The following is a 13521-nucleotide window of genomic DNA, read 5'->3' as shown; positions in this document are numbered from 1 at the left end:
ACCTCGTGATCCGCCCACCTCGGCCTCCCAAACTGCTGGGATTACAGGCCTGAGATACTGTGCCAGGCCGACAAGGGTTTTTCTAAGTAAACGATCATGTCGTCTGCAAACAGAGACAATTTGACTTCTTCTCTTTCTATTTAAATAAACTTTATTTCTTTCTGTTGCCTGACTGCCCTGGCCAGAACTTCCAATACTATGTTGAATAGGAGTGATGAGAGAGGGCATCCTTGTCTTGCGCCCGTTTTCAAGGGGAATACTTCCAGCTTTTGCCCATTCAGTTTGATATTGGGTATGGGTTTGTCATAAATAGCTCTTATTATTTTGAGGTATGTTCCATCAATGCCTAGTTCATTGAGAGTTTTCAACATGAAGTGATGCTGAATTTTATCAAAGGCCTTTTCTGCTTCTATTAAGATAATCATGGTTTTTGTCATTGGTTCTGTTTATGTGATGAATTACATTTATTGATTTGCCTATGTTGAACCAACCTTGAATCCCAAGGATGAAGTCGACTTGACCATGGTGGATAAGCTTTTTGATGTGCTGCTGGATTTGGTTTGCCAGTATTTACTTGAGGATTTTTGTATCAATGTTCATCAGGGATATTGGCCTCTACAACCATCTGATCTTTGACAACCCAGACAAAAACAAGCAACGGGGAAATGATTCCCTATTTAATAAATGGGTGCTAGGAAAACTGGCTAAACATATGCAGAAAACTGAAACTGGACCCCTTCCTTACACCTTATACAAAAATTAAGATGGATTAAAGACTTAAATGTAAAACCCAAAACCAAAAACAAACAAAAACCCTAGAAGAAAACGTGGGTACAACCATTCAGGACAATAGGTTGTGGGCAAAGACTTCATGATTGAAACACCAAAAGCAATTGTAACAAAAACCAGAGTTGAAAAATGGGATCTAGTTAATCTAAAGAGCTTCTGCACAGCAAAAGAAACTAGCATCAGAGTGAACAGGCCACCTACAGAATGGGAGAAATTTTTTGTAAACTACCCATCTGACAAGGGTCTAATATCCAGAATCTACGAGAAACCTAAAACACATTTACAAGAAGAAAAGCTCCATCAAAAAGTGGACAAAGGATATGAACAGACACTTGGTCAAAAGAAGACATTTATGTGGCCAAAAAACATATAAAAAAAGCTCATCATCACTGATCATTAGAGAAATGCAATTCAAAACCACAATGAGATACCATCTCATGCCAGTCAGAATAGAGATCATTAAAAAGTCAGGAAACAATAGATGCTGGCAAGGCTGTGGTGAAATAGGAGTGTTTTTACACTGTTGGTGGGAGTGTAAATTAGTTGAACCATTGTGGAAGACAGTGTGGTGATTACTCAAGGCTCTAGAACCAGAAATAATACCATTACTGGACATATACCCAAAGGATTATAAATCATTCTACTACAAAGACACATGCATATGTATGTTTATTGCAGCACTATTTACAATAGCATAGACTTGGAACCATCTCAAATGCCCATCAGTGATAGACTGGTTAAAGAAAATCTGGCACATAAACACGATGGAATACTATCCAGCCATAAAGAAGAATGAGGTCATGTTAATTGCAGGGACATGGATGAAGCTGGAAGCCATCATTCTCAGCAAACTAACACAGGAACAAGAAAACACTACATGTTCTCACTCATAGTTAGGAGTTGAAAAGTGAAAACACATGGACACAGGGAGGGGAACAACACACACTGGGGCCTGTCAGGGTTGGGGAGCAAGGGAAGGAAGAGCATTAGGACAATAGCTAACACATGCAGGTTTTAAAACCTAGATGACAGGTTGATAGGTGCTGCAGACTACCATGCCACATGTAAACCTATGTAACTATATTCTGCACACATATCCTGGAACTTAAAAAAACTCAAAAAACTAAAAAGGGATTTACTATAGGACCCAGATATTTTGCTCTCAGACATTTATCCAGAGACATAAAAACTTGTATTTACCCCAAATCCTATACATAAACATTTACATCAGGTTTATTTGTAATAGTCCCAAACTGGAAACTACCCAAATGTCCTTCATTGGGCAAATGGTTAAGCAAACTGTGATGTCTATGCCATAGACTACTACTCAGCAATAAAAATGCATGCAATGATTTGGATAAACCTTAAGATAATTATGCTGAGTGAAAAACAGTTATCTCAAATATTGCATACTGTATGATTCCATTTAGATGGCATTCCTGGCATAAAATTTTAAAGGTGGAGAAGAGATTCATGATTTAGGAATGTGTTAAGAATGGGCTAAATGGTATAAAGAGTATGAAAGAAACTTGTGGTAATAGTACAGTTTTGTGTCTCAATTGTAGTAGTCACTTGAAGCTATACTTACACAAGTGCATAAAAAATAGTGAAAGATGAATATTCCCTATGAATTTTACCAGTATCAGTTTCCTGGTTTGCTATTGTACTGCAGTTATACAAGATATTAACATTGAGAAAGGCTGGGAGAAGAATGAATAGGACATTTCTATACATATCTTTGAATTTCCTCAATATCTATACTATTTCAAAATAAAAAGTTAAAAATAGAAGACAGAATTAAATAAATCTAGTTCCTCAGTCACACTAGCCATCTTTTAAGTGTCCTGTAATTACATGTAGCTAATGACTCCATATTGGATAGTGCAGAGTTATAGAATGCCCATCATTACAGAAATTCTGTTAACATTGCTATAGACACTCGAATGTCTGAAGGAGCTTTAGAATTCACTTGAAACCTATTCAATGATAGCATTAAAAGAAAATGCTACCCTTGCTACATAAGCCAAATTCAAGGTCTTCTCTTTTAAAGATACTAGTTATTACTCCACAGTTATTCCTCAACTACCAGTAAGGGCAGCCACACCATCTGTTATGTAAGCAAAAGGAAATGAGTAACTTTGGTCCCCCACCCCCAGAAATGGCCCGACTATTTTTTTTCTATTTCCCTTCTCTTCTGTTCACGATGTGGGGAAAGTGGGTCATGTCACTAATGTTGTGCTCATTTAAAGAAACCTGGGCCTTGGAACTTTCTTAGAAGGTGTTACATCATACTCAGAACCACATATGAGATATTCAGGATTTCCCAGATGATTCAAATAATTTTCTTCATTTTACACATGACTTTAACTGCATTTTAGTAGCTCAAATTTTCATGAATATTTAGACAATTGAATTTGGCAGTTGACAATTTTTCTCATGTTCTTTTTCTGGGTATTTTTGCATTCTGTGTTTATATTTTATAGTAATACATTTACTTATACAGAATTAAAAGATAAAAGGTAATAAAATTTAAAATAAAATTGTTTGGGAAAGGATTAACTTTTCAATGTATTGTCAAGGGACAATTGGTTACTGGTTAGAAAAATAGAGTGATTCCTATCTTACCCTATACAAAAGGCATAAACTATAGGTGGATTTAATATCTAAATATAAAAAGGAAACTTTAAAATTTTAGAATAAAATGGAAGGATATTTTTAATTACCTTGGGATAAGGAAGAGCTTCTTAAAGACATTTGGGTAGTTTCCAGTTTGGGACTATTACAAATAAACTTGATGTAAATGTTTATGTATAGGATTTGGGGTAAATACAAGTTTTTATGTCTCTGGATAAATGTCTGAGAGCAAAATATCTGGGTCCTATAGTAAATCCCTTTTTAGTTTTTTGAGTTTTTTTAAGTTCCAGGATATGTGTGCAGAATATAGTTACATAGGTTTACATGTGGCATGGTAGTTTGCAGCACCTATCAACCTGTCATCTAGGTTTTAAAACCTGCATGTGTTAGCTATTGTCCTAATGCTCTTCCTTCCCTTGCTCCCCAAGCCTGACAGGCCCCAGTGTGTGTTGTTCCCCTCCCTGTGTCCATGTGTTTTCACTTTTCAACTCCTAACTATGACTGAGAACATGTAGTGTTTTCTTGTTCCTGTGTTAGGAAGGAACAAAAGAACTTTGAAAAGCACAAACTATAGTATGAATGATTAATACATTTGACTACAATAAAATTAAAATTTATGTTTTTAAGAATTGTAAAAAAAGAAACCTAACATACAGCCAAGACTAGAAGTAATTTGCAATATAACGAAAGATCAGAATCCAAAATACATGAAGAGCTTAGATAAGCAATTTAGAAAAAGAGTCAATAGCAAAATATGCGAAAGATTTGAAGACAACTCGGAGAAAATATATAAATCATTAATAATGATCAATAAATGATGGAGACTCAGTCTCTTCTGTCATAACAGAAATGAAAATTCATTTTTTATAACCATCAGCTTGACAAGTGAATACATTTTAACATCGAAACGACTGAACATATCTGCAGAAAAATTAATATGCCACTTTCCTCCTCCTCCTGGGTTCAAGCGAACCTCTCATATCAGCCTCCAAGTAGCTGGGACTACAGGATGGTCTTGAGCCTCTGAGCTCAAGCAATCTATCAGCCTCAGCCTCCCAAAGTGCTGGGATTACAGGTGTGAGGCACCATGCCCAGCCAATATATGACTTTAATTAAAGTAACTTGTACAACTATCACCCAGCTCAAGAAACCTTCGTATACCTTTTCTAAGTCACAATACCTTTATTCTCAACTAGTTGTAACTATTACCTTGAGCTTTTTCAAGATCTGATGATAGTCTATGGGGGGGGGGGGGGGGCGGGGAGCTTTGAACTTTGTAGCATTTGCTTATGTCCATGAAGTAAATATTCCCATCGTGGCAGATTTTTAAGCTCCCAACATGTCAACTGGCTTGCCCAGTTCCTAAAAACCTAACAAGTAATTCTCCTATGTATGAGCCTATTCAGCACTCATGTCAATTCTGTCATTTCTTTGGGTTTCCTTCTTTTTTTTTTTTTTTTTTTTTACTACCTAAGTGAGCATCTTTAAATAGTTTTTCATTGCTTCTGACAATATCAATATTATGTAACTTAATGAAATTATTTTCCTTCTGATATTCTGGAAGAGTTTAAATAGCATTGAGATTATCTTCTCTTTAAAGGTTTAGTTAACTCCTATAAGAAACTACCTGGATTTACTGATATTTTTCTTTCTTTTTTTTTTTTAATGAGTTCTATCTGACAACTTTCTTCCATGGAAATCAGACTGTTCCAATTTTTCAAAATCTCCTTTCTGGTCCATTTTGATAAATTCTCCTAGAAACTTATTTCTTCTGTTTTCACGTTTATTTACATATATTTGAGAAAGCAGCTTTATGATACTTTTTTTTTTTTTTTTTTTTTTTTTTTTTTTTTTTTTTTTTTTTTTTTTTTTGCTTTTCTAAGATTGTTCTCTTCTAAGGTTGCTGCTCTCATCTTTTTTACGTTTGGATATTTTTCTCCTATTTTTTTCTTGATAGCATTCTAAATATATTTTCTATATCTTTTTGGTTTAGAGTTAGTTTTAGGATTTATTCATAACTTCTAGTGTTTTGTTTGCTGACTCATTGATCTGTTTGTAATTTTATTAGTTTTTCCCAACCTCTTCTTTCTGAATTCTTGAGCCATCTATTTAATCAGTGTTTTTTGTAACTTGCGTTTTTTTTTTTTTTTTTGAGACGGAGTCTCGCTCTGTCGCCCAGGCTGGAGTGCAGTGGCTGGATCTCAGCTCCCTGCAAGCTCCGCCTCCCAGGTTCACGCCATTCTCCTGCCTCAGCCTCCGGAGTAGCTGGGACTACAGGCGCCCGCCACCTCGCTCGGCTAGTTTTTTGTATTTTTAGTAGAGACGGGGTTTCACCGGGTTAGCCAGGATGGTCTTGATCTCCTGACCTCGTGATCCGCCCGTCTCGGCCTCCCAAAGTGCTGGGATTACAGGCTTGAGCCACCGCGCCCGGCCGTAACTTGCGTATTAATGTATATAGTTAAGGCTACTTGTTTTTCTCTGAGCATGTTACTTTACATTCTTCAGAATGAATCGTATTTAGCAAAAAGTGTACTAAATTGTGATTTAGGACACATAGACTTCGATCCTGTTTCTCTCTGTGCATAGCAGTGTCATTTGGGCATGTTATTTTGTCTTTCTCCCTAGGTTTCAGCTTCCCCAACTAGAAAATGAGAAAATATTTTATCTCATAACTTCTATTTTGCTTTCTAATTTTATGAAATATACCCTCATACCCAGGTTGCGACTCCAAGAATTTGAATTGAGTCTACAACGTGAATTCTAAAGTCTCAAACTTTTTTTTCCTAACATACTAGTAAGTCTATGAACTGTAGTCTCTGGTGTAATCAAAACGACATGCTTCTTTTCATTCTTTGTCTACAAAATGAGGTCCTGAGCATCAAGCAGATGCAGGGTCTACATGGACATTCTTCACTAACTTGGAACATTTTGTCAGAATCAGTCAGCTGTTGGAAGTTACTATGGAAGGTTCATGAGGAAGCATTTTCCAAGATACTTTGAAATTCTTGAAATACACAATCGTTAGCAATGCAAAATCAAACAGAATGCAGTCTTATTGAATGGGTTAAGATGAAGTTACAACAAATATTGTGTCAGAGTAAACATCAGAAAATAGATTTTCTAAGGTCTAGAAGTTAGAAATATGAATAACGAGGATATTATTAAACATGGACAGATTCTGTATCCAAGCTTTCCTTAAAAAATAAGAACAATTTATTTTGTGCTAATAAAAATATGTTAGGGAATAGCAAACAGATTGTCACAGAATCTTTAACTCATCCGTATTACATAGAATTCACATGTGAAATTACTCTCTGTGTTTTAAAATCTAAATAGCAACTGCAAAATCAAAGTACTTTGTGGAAGAGTTAACGTCACTACAACAAAATGAAATACGTTAAGTTGTGTGTCTGTCTCTGTATTTAAATATTAATACAAACCCAGTATATTTTACTTACTAATGTAGAAAAATCCAAGAAGGGGAATTAGTAGAGAAATTGAACAAAATATCATTCATTTACTGAGAGACATTTTGTCTTCTGTTTTATAAAATGTTATTATGTAACAATAGCAATCATTGCCCTTTCTGTATAACCCTACACGGTCTAATAAAGGTCTAATAATCACTTCTGAATAGTTTTTCTGTACAGTTCACCACATTTCTAACTATAGGAATGTAATCTTGCAGCCTTAAAAAACACGTTGATTTTTATGCACATAAAGAGACCAGGTTAATTAATGATGCTAAAAAATGATAAACATAATTTATGCTTTACCTCTCACAAAAAGGGAAAGAAAAGTTGTGTTACATGCCACATTTTGTTTAAAGATTTATGACGTAGTGTAATTTCCATTTCCCTTATAATAAATATTTAAAAGACATATTAAACACTTCACCTAATTGCAAACCTTATATGAAAATATTAGGGTGATGGTTTGGAAGCACAAAAACATTCACTGTCACTCTGTGCTTTGTACGTTCTTTCATAAATCAGTACTGGAAGCACACAAGCCAACAAAACTCTGAAATTCTGGCCAAACAGTTCCCAGTTATGTGCAAGAGATCATTGCTTCTCAAAATGCCAAACTGGACTTAAAATTTAAATAATAGAATATAAAATGCTGGACATAATTAGGAAGATAATGCATGTGCATGTATTTTGGCTAGACTTTGCTTAAAATTTTGATTTTTTTCCTTATGACCTGTATAAGCTTGGATAAGTTACCTAGATCATTTTGGGCTCACTGTATTATCTAAATGGGAGTGATGATACCTACTTTGTAGAGTTGTTATAAAGTCAAAATAAGGTAGCGGTACAACAGTTTTTGGTACATGGTAAGCAACTATAAAATTTTCATTTCTCTTGTGATGATCATCTTTTATAATCAGCCATTGTTTAAAAATACAGAACTTAATGTAAAAGATAAAATGTGAACATGCACATAAAAATATGGGAAAATATTTCCAAAAAATGACTTAACATAGAAACTAGAGTTAAGAAAATATTCAAAATTAGACTAATGTGGCCAGTGCCAAATAAAATACAACACTAGACTCCTGGACAAAGGATACGGTAGGTTGGTCTCTTTCCCATCAAGTGGATTTCTAATTATGTTGTATATGTTGTTTCAGAGGCAAAGGCCCATTGAAAAATACATCTGATGTCATTAATGCTGCCAAGAAAATTGCCGAAGCAGGTTCTCGAATGGACAAATTAGCCCGCGCTGTGGCTGATCAGGTAATAGAAGAGGGAAGAGTGGGCACATGCTGAGTGGAATCACTAATTAGCGCTTGGGTTTTGTAATTAGTTTTATGCACCCTATAAAATGCCTCTGAGGAATGAATCAGAGGGGAGAATCACTGATATTTTACACACTGGTATCTGACTCTCCTGACACTGTGCTGGTGGCAAAGGTAGGTTTAGCTCTGGAGAGAATGCTAAGGCTTCTAACCAAAATTCCTTGAGAAAGAAGAACACATTACTTAGGAGACATCAGCCCTTGAAGCGTCATGGAGTGTCCCAGCCTTCCCTATTGAGAAAGGCAACTATACTGCATAATGAAGGGGGGGAAAGCAGATTTTTAAATTTTCATTGTTGGGCTCTTGGTTTAAATATATTTTTAGAGATTCCTACATAATGCCCTCTTTTGTTTACTTCATGGTACTTAACACATTTAAAAATATATATATTTAATTCATTGCTTTATTTTATTTTTCTGTCGCCCCCAGGAAATTTAGATTGCACATTTCAACTGACTGACAGAATGAATAAAGGAGAGAAAAGAGCAACCTGTCTTGTGGTCAGGGAACTGAATTAGCAGAGCTTTAGGGATGTGATGGGTCATGATTTGATGGTTTAAGAAGTTGTCAAGGTCTCTTCCAGGACTAGAATGGAAACTGGGGGTAGCACAGTCAGGGACATTTGGAGATCAAAGGGCAGAAACAAGTTGTGGAATTTGGGAGAACATCATGTTTTTAAATATAGAAAGAAGAAAGTAGAACTTCACCTTTTGTTATTTAATATGGATCTTACTCTAATGATACTCTTCATAATTCATAATAACTTATGCTCCACCATAAATGGGATTATTCCACATGATCAAGAACCTTCAGATTTCAGCCTTATTATAACCCAGACTCAGAGGCATCAGAGATAAATGAAATTCTCAAGAATATCTCTTAATGCTTTCAAACCAAACTAGGATATACATTAAAAGAGTCCTGACCTTGAATGTTTATTTCCATACTTTTCTTTTTATTTGGCTTGAATGGGAACTTTAAAATTCTATTCTAAATGTCTTGTTGCAATTATAGTCCATTTCTTGTAAGAGTGTGTTAGGGAGTAGACTTTTCCAGGTAACTAACTGTTGATTATCCCTATAAGCAGCAGTGGTTTACAGTTGGAACCACTTCAGATGGATTGTATCAAAAATATAAGTTTTGGAAATAAAATATTATATATACTATTATCTACATGGAAATATTAACATGAATTTGCTTAGTATACTGCAGTACGTTGATGCAAGCTGGAGATATTGAAAGAGAATTGCATCCTTCTCCATATATGGCTCTAGTCTCTGATGATCTGATGATTTCTGAGTCTTTGTGTTGCTTATTATAGTTTTCCTCCCTCATTCCTACATATAAGGGTTGCTTCCTCTAAATACTTACTGCCTCAGCATCCCAGGCTCTAACATCCTTCATTCAAGTCAATACCAAATTCACACATCTTGTAAAGGCTGAGAAAACAAAACAAACAAAACCTCAGATGACTTTACTATCAGGATTGCACCTAAGAGTCAATGAATTCTCATTTCAATTTTATTTTACATATAAGATGGCTAATCCAAGAAATTTTTTTGACTTTTGACTTTTGGAGAAACACTTACTGGTTGAGATAACTCAAGTACTATGATAATTTGAGAACCTCTCACAGTTTGTAGGAGGCGAGTGTTAACCCATTGCTATTGCCTAATTTCAGGGCAATATCAACCATGAGGCTTCACAGCATAAACTGAGGTTTTTTGTTTTGTTTTGTTTTGTTTTGTTTGGTTTTGTTTTTTGACAGACTTCTGTAAGTATTCCAGAAAGTTCACGTAAAGAAAGGAAGAGACAATGAATTTACTTGAAAATATGCATACAAAAAAATTACCAACTAGAAAAGGCCACATTCTTTTTCTGCAAATGTTGAGAAGAGTTCCGATGTGTAGAGTGACCAGAAATTGACCACCCACCAATTTGCTAGGAAGGACTTCTTGGGAGTGAAAATGAATGGAGTTTGAGTGGCTGTTTCATTATACTTTAAATCTCAATGGCGAAAAGTATTTCTCAGCATCTTCGGGCCCCTCAAGTTCAGTAGCTTTGGTTGTGACTTTTGTTTTTGATTTTACCTTTTTGGGCTTTCATTTTCAACTAACTGTGCAACCTGAAGCAAAACTAAAAGCAGTTGATATGTGAAAAACACATCAAACACTCAAACACACACACACACACCCCAGGATACTAAATTTATTTTGAGATTAAGTGACAGAGTATTTAAATGCTATTTCACAGTGACTCAAACAGATGAAGTTTAAACCTAACCCTCTTTGTGGCATTATTATTGTCATTAGCTGTGAAATAACTTGCAATTTTTGATAAAGAAATCTTTTATTCAGAAAAATGTTATCAAATGCTGCAGCTATTTCCATGATTTAGTAGTTACTTTTCTTGATTCATCATGCCTTTTTAAATGTGTATTTTAACTACTTTGGTTTAAATAATAGAATAGAATGAGTATTACCAAGGACTGGATTAATTACATTTATTTTGACAGAAAATATTTTATAAACATTGGAGATATGCATGCCATATAAACTTTTTACGGACTGTTGCATTTCTAATTACTGTTCCATTGAGATAGAACTCTGTTTAATTTGCTGCAAGGTATTTGTATCAAAAGCCTTGTCAGCCCTCTGGGGAGATATCATTTTAAAGTTAATTCCTTTCTGTGTATGGGTCCCTGGAGTAGGATAAATATTACAGTATGAAGTACTTGTAAGAAGCTAAAAGCAGTCTCTGTGGAATTCTTTCTTGATAAATGCAGTTAGTGAAAAAATACCACAATGGTAAGTGTTAAATATAAAAAATATCCCTTTATCGTTTATTCAATAGATGGTTATATGTAATCACTGGCTTTACAGTATTGATAAAAGAATTTCCTTTCTTGAGCTTGAGGGAAACTTAGAGTCTTTCTCCCATCCTCTTATTCTAAATAAGATACTTTAGTTGTGGCTGTAGGTACTTATTTCTTACAGTTTCAAGGATTTGGTGATTTTATATCCTTTACAAGTGCCAAATTGATAAGAACAATTAAATGACCTGGAAGTAGCTCAAACTGAACCTTTGATAGCAAAAGAAATATACAGGTATCTCAATTCTTCAGTAGCCATTGGCACTGGAGCCTCAGAAATGTTTTCAGGAGTCACGTAAATGTCTCTAGAAGTGTTCAGCCAAGCCCTGTGTGTGCTTGATGGACACCCGCCTACTTTGGTCATAATGAAAATTCAGACTTCTTAGCCAGAGTTAACTCTGGTGCATCCATTAAAGGACTCTGTTGCTACTCTTACGAACTTCTTTCAGCTGGCTTCAAATAATTCTATCAAATTTGTTTTTCTTAGAGTGGTCATGAACCATTTCAGTCTCTCACTTAAAGGCAGGTTATTTTGTTGCTTAAAGTTTGATAAATATTAAATTCCAATAAGTGTAATAAACTTTTTCATAAATGAATGATACATTTATTAAAGAATCAAAGGAAACGAATTGATTTTCTTCTGCCGACAGGACTGGATTGAAACTGTCCCCTATGCTTGGCAGAGACTGCCACACAAAGTGATTTACTTCTAGCATCCTTTGGTCCTCTGCATTAAAATAACATTTCACATAGTGAAAGTTGAAGAAAAATGTAAAATATTTAGGTTTCTTTAGAGTTTAGAAGACAGCAGGTAAAACTACTCAAACATGTATAGAAGTCCCAATAAGACTTTCTGGAATATCTTCGATATTCTTCTGATACAATTTTATTAAAGTAGAACCAACCATTCTAAACTACAGTCTGTGGCCTTTCTAAAATGCCTGTGAAGTTAAATGAATGTAATTAAGGTATATGACACTGAAACCTTTTCTTCCTGCAGCTTTTCTATAACAAATGTTAGAAACTGAAGAATACTTACTAATCAAGATCACTCTTTTAATGTTTTATAGTGTCCTGATTCAGCATGTAAGCAGGATTTATTAGCCTACCTTCAACGAATTGCCTTGTATTGTCATCAGCTTAATATCTGCAGCAAGGTGAAGGCAGAAGTGCAGAATCTGGGAGGAGAGCTCATTGTGTCAGGGGTAAGCTGGACTTGGGCTTCACAATGTAAAGTTCCCACCGTTGTACTTCCAAGGCAAACATTCTTGGCAACAGTACTGCTAAAAACACCAAACTACAGTGATTTATAGGGAGGGTTTTTTTTTTTTTTTTTAATATTATCACCATTATTCCAGACCTTACAATAACTCACAAAGAGCAATTTGATTTTCCAATTACCCTGTGTTTATTCTAGCCTTGTAAAATCTCCATTCTTCACAAGAAAACTAATTTTGTAGTCTGGAAACTCATTGCCAAGCTGTGACTATTACAATTATTTGGGGCTTTTGTATATTTACTCATTGTGAGTCTACTTCCTTTTGTTAGTGCTAGTAATTTTCATTCTCTGTTCGGGAGCCAGACTCTCTATGTGTGGATTGTGTTCACATGTTAGAGACGATGAAAACAATAGGAATTCATCAGGTTCCAATGCATACTAGGTTATCAGTAACCCTTGAAAGCCAGAAGATGTTTGAGTTTAATACAGGTTGATGTGCTGTTGCCAAAAACTAACATAATTGTCGAACGCTAACAATTATATATTCTTTGCTCAATCACTCCAGTGTTTCGTTTCTCATGAAAATATAATGATCTAGTCCATTTTTGTCACATTCCTAGAAATAAGTTCAATGAATATTTAGAAGAATCACAAGTTTCTTGGCAAGATTTCCAAATATGTGTTGAGGTTCTTCACCTTGGCTTCTTCTCCTCCCTCAACCCCTTTCTCTCAACACAGGGTGCCATTTGTTGCAAATTATTTGCAAGTCCAGAAACGTGGCTCTGACACCTTAGTTCTTTTCCCAGTCATACATGATGCTACCATTTCAAGTGAATAATTACAGGCACATAATATTATCAGCATGGTGAATACCTTATGAAAATCCGACTAATCACAAAGCTCAGTTCTTCCTGAAGCCATTTTTGGAAATTTAGAAGTTTGGCCATTTGGTAAAAATATGTGGACAAATCATTCTTGAACCCAAATATTTTTGTCCCCATATTGTTTGAGTTGCAGAAAACATAGCTGGGAAAAGAACTGATCTGGCTTGCATAGAGACACCATCTGGAAAGCCTGTTTCATGCAGTCCCACCTAGAGCCCTGTAAATTGGCTATTTTGTGCCTCTTCCCAAAGCACAGTCACCTCTTTGCATTTCCAACATGATCCTGCTTCAACATTCTTCAACAACCAAGAGCAATCTGTCT

General features: G+C 35.2%; 1 protein-coding gene across 8 annotated transcripts in view; it reads left to right on the top strand.

The window, feature by feature from the left end:
- The window catches only part of CTNNA2 (catenin alpha 2), a 1154891-nt gene that overhangs the window by 1102374 nt on the left and 38996 nt on the right, over nucleotides 1-13521 (top strand). For 7 of the 8 annotated variants that reach the window (XM_030921679.1, XM_030921677.1, XM_030921678.1 and 4 more), the window contains 2 exons: nucleotides 8057-8162; nucleotides 12167-12301. In XM_030921679.1, the coding sequence (XP_030777539.1) occupies nucleotides 8057-8162; nucleotides 12167-12301 (241 nt within the window). The remainder of the gene's footprint in view (nucleotides 1-8056; nucleotides 8163-12166; nucleotides 12302-13521) is intronic. The other variant, XM_030921682.1, reaches the window with a different exon arrangement.

The sequence above is a fragment of the Rhinopithecus roxellana genome, chromosome 17, assembly GCF_007565055.1.
Source record: "Rhinopithecus roxellana isolate Shanxi Qingling chromosome 17, ASM756505v1, whole genome shotgun sequence".
NCBI classification, from domain to species: Eukaryota; Metazoa; Chordata; class Mammalia; order Primates; family Cercopithecidae; genus Rhinopithecus; species Rhinopithecus roxellana.
Note: the sequence above shows the minus strand (reverse complement) of the source record. Positions and strands in the feature narration are given on the sequence as shown.